General features: G+C 45.1%; 1 protein-coding gene across 1 annotated transcript in view; it reads right to left on the reverse strand.

Moving 5' to 3' along the window:
* The window catches only part of LOC147433915 (5'-methylthioadenosine nucleosidase-like), a 67,598-nt gene extending 60,618 nt beyond the window's left edge, over positions 1-6,980 (reverse strand). The window contains exon 1 of the mRNA XM_086490538.1: positions 6,734-6,980. Coding sequence (XP_086346664.1) covers positions 6,734-6,797 — 64 coding nt within the window. The 5' untranslated portion in view covers positions 6,798-6,980. The remainder of the gene's footprint in view (positions 1-6,733) is intronic.
* Between the last annotated feature and the right edge of the window lie 414 nt (positions 6,981-7,394).

Genomic DNA, 7,394 nt, shown 5'->3' on the forward strand with positions numbered 1-7,394 from the left:
CCTTGGTCCAAAGAACCCTCACAGGAATTATTATGTGTTTGCATGATTGATACGCACGCATTGTTCGAATGTTTCATTTGTGATCGTTTCCTGTATTTTAGTCAACATCGTTATGTGATCCCTTTTCCTAGGCATGACATATTGTATGTTGAGCACGTTTCTCTCATGGATGAGCACGAATGTATGCGGATTGTTCATGAAAAGCTGACAGGTATGTATGTAAGGAAGTCACATTCCATGTCTCTTCCTTGGCATGACACAGTCTCCGAACGAGCACATGATAGTATGAGCACCAAGCATGGTCATTTCCATTGTGATTTGCCACAGTTGATTGATTTCGATCAAACAGAAAAGATTCGATCGCATTGTTTGCATGTGTTTGATGAACCGGTTGTCACTCCATCTCTATGTTCATCCACATTGCCTACACAGTCTTTAGAAAAGACACGATTTTTTTCCTTCACTTGACATGGAATGGGTATGTCCATGGTTTTGTGTTGGAGATGGTTTCAGGAATTTTCAACCATGGAGATTCTTGAAGACGGTAGAAGCAGATCTCTAGACGAAGTTGACGCAAGAAAGGAGATTCAAACGAATTTGTGTCGCTTTCGGCGCGGCCCAAAGAAGCAAGCGTTGCAGACCTTTATAAAGTTCAAGTACCCCACGACCCACACATCAAAGTGGGCTGGCGAAGAGTCCCTTCCAGGATTCCGGATGCTGTTGGCGATCTCCCTCAACGTCATACAGTTCGGTACCAGTACCTCACTTTGAAAAGGAGGGGATGTCACGTGACACATCCCAACCCTATGTGTCCGTGGACAAGCTACACCACAGCAGGGTTCAGCCAGTCCAGTCAGTCTAGATTTAGCAGTGATCTGGCACTTTTGTGAGTCTATTCGTAGACCGTGCATGCCCAGTCACTTAGCATAGATGCATATCCTCCGGTTGCACACAGCATGATCATCAGTATTCCCTTCAGAATCCATCAGATTCTTCCGGTGCATTTAGCCTATTTTCCCTATTTTTGGTTATTTTCACTTATTATTTTTAAGTGACTTTCCAACAAAAGTAGGTAGGGCAATTTTGCTAAGTTAATATATAAGCAAACCCAAGTTAGCACTTTCTGGCAGAAGAGGCAGCAGGAGCTTCCCGCTCAACAGGCAACTTCTCAGCAGTACACCCCCCACTCCGCACCCCTAGCGTTTTCAACCCTAGGCCATCCTCTCATTGGCGTTTTCTCACCATCAGCATCGCCACCAAAGTCCCCCTCTTTCCTGGCGTTTGTTCCCCCTACAGATCAGCCCCATCCTTGGCGATTTTACTCACCAACCACCTGCCCTACTCAGCGTTTTTACTAACGCTAGGCATTTGCTGCAGATCAGCGTTTTTCTAGCACCATCAACCAGCGTTTTTCAGCCATATGAAAACGCAGCTTCAGCAGTGACAAAACGCAGAAATTCAGCAGTTCGAAACGCAGGTTTTCAGCCTATAGCAAGGTAGCAGATTCAATCCCCATTGGTTGTAGAAGATCCTCAAGTTTAGCCTCGAAAAACGCAGCCAAAACAGTCATTTGCAGCCACCAAAACAGTCCCGAATTTCAGCAGTTAGAAGACCACAGATTTCAGCCATCAAGTCGTCGTCGTCACCACCGTCGTCGTCATCGGCATAGCCCCCATTGCATCAGTCCATTGCATACGCGTTGTACACCTTTGTGCAATCAAAGTAGACCACTCTCGCCGACGAGAGTGGGGCCTTCGGAGGAGGGTTTTACAACCTCTCGGTGTCATATCTCTTCTCTCTCCTTCTCTCAGTCTCATTCACTTGCACACACAATATCCACTCACTTTGTTCGTGATCATAGCACTCTCCATAAGACGGAAGGCTCTCTCCTTCCCTAAGAACTAAAAGGAACCTTGAGTAAATAAAAATCACTAATCTTGAGAAAATACAACATTCATTCCGCTGCACCTTACATCCCTAAGGCCCCGTCGGATGGGACCCTATAAGTTGGAACTTATAACTTTAGGTCTTGGCAATTGGTCATGCCACGTCATAATTTGTGACACCATGGCCGACGTGGTATTTGCTTTTGATTGTGTAAGTGGAATGTACACACATGCAATACCTCGAGTGCGGACTCTACTGACTTGAATGGGGAATGTCACCATGGTAACTCTTGAAGACAAGGCACCTCCGAGGCTGATTTGATGCACCTTTGGATCCTTCTTGATGTGGGATTGCGGATGGCCACCAAGGGGTAGATCTGAAGCTGAATTGCGCTCTCGATGTGAGAGGAATTAAGGGCTGAAAAAGACAGATCTCGATGATGCCGATGATGGACAACAATGGAACACTCCATGACAATGAGGGAATGGCCGAGGAGAGGCTCAATGGGCAGCCGAAGGACCGCACCGCATCTGAGAGGCTAACGATTGCGGATCCCGCAGATCTCCTGCAAGAGGATGGGCTGAAAACAGAAAACACTGTCTAATCTGCAAGGGTATGGGCACTATGGCTGAATCTGCAAAACGCTGGTGTCTTGCTGCCAAAACGTTGACACTAGATGCCTAAAAAAGCTAGCACTGAAATTTGGGCTACTTTACTCCCTTTGCTAGCGCTATGCAATTTGTCTTCAAGTGATGGCTCATGGGTTGCCTTTAAAGGCCAGGCTTTGGGCTTATAATTCACTTAAGGGCTAGGTAGGGCAAACTCTTTTCTTCAAGTGTGAGTGAGGTTTGTCAGAGTTTTCTTTACTCTTATCCTTAGATTTGTCGCCCTTAAATTGAGATGTAGATGGAAAATTAGATTGAGAAAGAGAATTGGAAGAGTTCTTTTGCCACGTGCACACTTCACTTGCGCTACGTAGACATGCTTCTACTATAGTCTGGCATGAGTCTTAGTTAAGGAGTGAGCCTGGCACCTTTGTGAGCCTCTAGCAAGACGTGCATGCCCAGACCGGTCATAGTTGCATACCCTCTCTTACACAGTACAACCGTTTCAACATACAGGCATTTTACCGCTTGGACCACCTCTTATAGGTCATTTATTTATAAATGACTTTTGGAATTCTTTTAAAAATCGAGAATTTGTTGGAAAACTTGCCCAACCCATCCTATAATTCTTATAAAAGAAACCCTAGCGTTGGGAGAGAAGGGCAGAGGAGTAGAGCTGTAGAGCCTCTCAAGCACAATGATTGTCCAGCGTTTTTGCCACCAATTGCATCAGCGTTTTCAGCCTTAGTACCTCACCGTCATCACGCCTTTGGACAATCAGCTTTCAGCCCTTAGCCTCGCAGATCCACCCCATTCCTTGCAGCAGATCCATCTGCATTTTCAAACCTCGATGACCAACGTTTTCAGCCTAGCATGGTCAGTGTTTTCAGCCAGGAAAACCAGCGTTTTCAGCCCAAGACAGCCAGCGTTTCCAGCATTTGATCGTAGCAGATTTCAGCCTAGCCTTGTCGTTGACTTCACTGTCTTCGACATAGACCCATCAAAAACCTCATCGTCGTCATCGACATAGATCCATCAGTACCCCATCATCGACAGAGACCTCATCAATACCTCGTCGTCGTCGTCGTGGACATAGACCCCTCAGTACCTAGTTGTCGACATAGACCCATTAGTACGTCGTCGTCGACATAGACCCCTCAGTACCTCGTCGTCGACATCATTGTCATCGACATAGACCCCATCAATACCCAATCATCGACATCATCGTTGTCGACATAGACTCCAGCAGTACCTCGTCGTCGCCGTCGTCGACATAGAACCTATCAATACCTCAGTACCGCAGTACCTCACTACCCATCAGTACCCAGCATCAGTAGTATCAATACCAGTATCCAGCATCAGTAGCATCAGTACCCATTAGCATCAACACCTCAACATTTGGACATTGTATCAGCATTCTACAAGAATAAAGAAAGTACTTGCTCTGGCAACAAAGCAAGGGGGCCCTTGAGGATTGGGACCTGACATCCCTGTGTCCTCTCTTTTCTCTCTCTTGTGTCTCTCTCTTTCTTTCAATTCCGTTCAGTTCTTTCAAGTGAAGTAAGTGTCCCTTGTGTTTGTGCGGAGTAATAGATCTGAGATATTTCCTTAAAACACTTCCACTGCTCCTGCCATCTTTTTATTGTTACCATTCCCATGTGAATTTTTGTCCTTGTCCTTAGAGGAGTCATGAGAGAAAGAGTTACCATTACCTGAGGCCGTCTTTGAGTTTACCCTTGTTGTGCTTCATCTCTTGGAGTTGATGAAATAGACTTGTGCACCCCAAGTTGGGAATCTGGCACGACACACAAGAGAATCACTTAAAAAACACAAATTTAATCACAATTCACTTAAATCAACAAGGACCGGCGTAGTTCCGTGCCCAAAGGTATTGGCCCCAAAGTCTGGCGCTCCTTTCGATATTTATTTTTATATTAATGCTTGAGCAAAGTTACAGAGTTCGAGGGTCCTTTCTGCTCAGCTTGCTCGTCAGCAAAACTAAGGAAGAGAGTGGCCCTGGGTTCATATTTGAAGGCCCATGGCCTCTCTAAAGCAATACATCAAAAAGCTTCAAACTCAAAAGCTAATGGCCCAAAAGCTGCCACTGAAAGCGTGGAAAGTCCATACGTTGTGCCACGTTAGCGCTCGTCGGTGCATTTTGCGGAAATCCGTACGTCCTGCCACGTCAGTATGTCAGTCCGTTTTCCAGCTTCCGTACAGTTGTCCATGTCATCGTTGGGACTGCAACGTCATCAATTTGTGGCATATTCCCCCTCTTGAAAGAATTGTAATCGCCCTCAATTACGCCTGTAAAAACAAGTGCAAGCCATAAGCTAGTTCAGTAGACATTGACTCTAAGTACCGACGCACTAGACAACACAAATCTAGTACTTGCACAAAGACGACGGTCACTAAACATCAAATCACATAGAATCCATCGATATCTAGAACCATGATTCCTGGCAACATGTTTAGCAATCGCATCTAGATCCACATCGTACCTTACTGATGTCGGATTAACTAATTCTTATTGCGATCATGTCCATATAGTCTCAAGACCGAAATGCTGCAGTCGTTTCATCTCTCAAACTTGCACTCAAATAAAATCACATGAGAGAGTGCACATAAATCAGATTTATTTCGGGAATTCCCATTTCAAAGTTCTTCATTCATAAAGTCATATAGCAGAATACTGTCAGCACATCAGTATCCCCGAAGTCCAAAGGGAAATCAGTGCCTTTATTCCATCTAGGTAATTTGTGACAAGGAGCGGAGTAACTCCTCTCGTGCAATCTCGTTTGCACCAGATTCAACCCTACTGATCTGCGAGATCTCTCGGAATAGACGCAACTAGACCGAAAGCCTCAAGGTAAAGTTCCACTATCTGTGGAGTATCTGTCAGATCCTCCTCCATCCACTTTGCATCCAATGCCGGATAGTTCTTCAATTTCACCAAGAACCGCCGTCTCACTTTACCTTTCACTTTCCTTTCCTTGTGAGCCAGTATCTGTTAAGAACGAGTATCTCCTTGCTCTCTTCCACTTCAGGTTGCTCGTTAGTCTCCCTATCGATTGGCACCTCTCCCTTCAAAGGTTTCAAAATGTGAGTGCGGAAGCGTGAGAGAGGAGAAGAGAGAGAGAGATAGAGACATAAACGCAAGATGTGAGGGGGCAATCAGCCCCCCCGACTACCATCAACCACAAGACTGCAAAATACAACGTATGAAATGGGTACCCCTTGGCTCCATATGTAGGTGCCCAAGGGAGCCCATACTGGACGGGCGGCCGCCCCAAACCTGGGCGGCCGAACAAAAGTGCAACCTATATGCATATGCTATGGGGAAAGGGGCAAGCCTTCCTCGGCTTCCTCTAGGTGCATGGCCAATTGTGCCTCTTGCCACGGGTGATACCAACTAATGGCGTCACCGGCAAGATACATGACTGCCGTCAAAACTTTGCTATTCCCTGTTTTCTTAGTTGTCACAAAGTAAGCATTAAATTGATGCAACCAAGAATGAATGTCATACTTACTGAACGTCAACTTCTCAATGACTGGGTTGTTGGAATTTGCATCTCTACATGTGCTACCTGATGAATCGCCAACGTCCTTGAGATCTAGAGATATAGAGAGGTCCCAAGTATCCCTCTAGTCACTAATGGAGGACAACAATCATAGCTTACCAACTTCTTTTAGAGAGCTACCCACCACCCTCTCCTACCACCCAGAGAGGAGTCTCATTACAACAAACAAAGACTCTTCTAGCTTGCAAATGACCCAAGGCGAGCCTAGAGAGTACATAAAAATCCAATCCAAGAGCTTCTAGCACGACATTTGAGGGCCACAACAAAGGAGCAGGTGGAGCAAACCATCTCGAACCCAGTAGCTATTCTTCATAGGCTCTTATCCCCTATCCCATGCACCATATCCTACATCCCCAGCTTGCTACCAGATGGAGCTAGCTAAATGCATGCATCTCATGAATGTACTCCCGGAGCATATAGTTTGATCTACAGCTCCACCCCTTCATCGAAACACTCCCACCTTACATCAGAGCTTAGGGATTATCTTGTTATCAGCACTTTTATTTATTGTTCTGGGTACAATATTAAATAAAAGCGACAACGGTAGAGGACATACATCGATCTATATCATAGGCCGACTTCAGCCTTTAGAAAACGATAATAAAGTTCTCTCTCTCTCTCTCTCTCTCTCTCTCTCTCTCTCAACAATATAGCACTTACCCATAACGAACAAGATGGAGGAGATGGGCCGTTGAGGGTTGGCATCGTCCAGTGGAGGAGACATGCTTACTAGCTGTTGCTTGAAGTCGATCGATCAAACCTTAGGGAATGTTTCAGTGGTCATCACCTCCGTATTATTTGGCCACAATCTACGAAGTCGGAAGCTCCTTCTGTTTAAGTTTAAAACGCCATTGCTTTTTTTTTGGGACTACATAAGAGAGCCTACACACGGTGGGTTTGAAATCTCACCTCCAAACTATTCCCTTGATAAATAAGGGGGGTACATTCACACTAAATAGTTTTTCAAAAGATTGTGATCCATAGAACGAGTTATGGATGGGATGAGTAAGAAAAGGGAACTAAAAAGAAGGTGTTTACCTTTTATTACAAGTACCAAGAATGAAACTATTCCATGTCGTGCTAGACTTTTGCTATTTTGCAAAAGTTTGTTTAAAGGAACACCCTTGCCTACATTCTTGGGATTCCTACCCAAACTCATCGTGTGAAGGTGAAGTTTAGCCAAAAACCTTCCATTTTCCTTTTCCAAGCCCATCGTGTGAAAGCCTTGTAAGGAGTCATTAGTAAAACGTTGGATTTTTGGTGCAATTTTGGACCATTGGATAAAGCATGTGGATTGGTGCCACATGGCAAAAAGCTTTCT

Source organism: Adiantum capillus-veneris, chromosome 19, assembly GCF_014529385.1.
Source record: "Adiantum capillus-veneris isolate H3 chromosome 19, ASM1452938v2, whole genome shotgun sequence".
In the NCBI taxonomy this organism is placed as follows: domain Eukaryota; kingdom Viridiplantae; phylum Streptophyta; class Polypodiopsida; order Polypodiales; family Pteridaceae; genus Adiantum; species Adiantum capillus-veneris.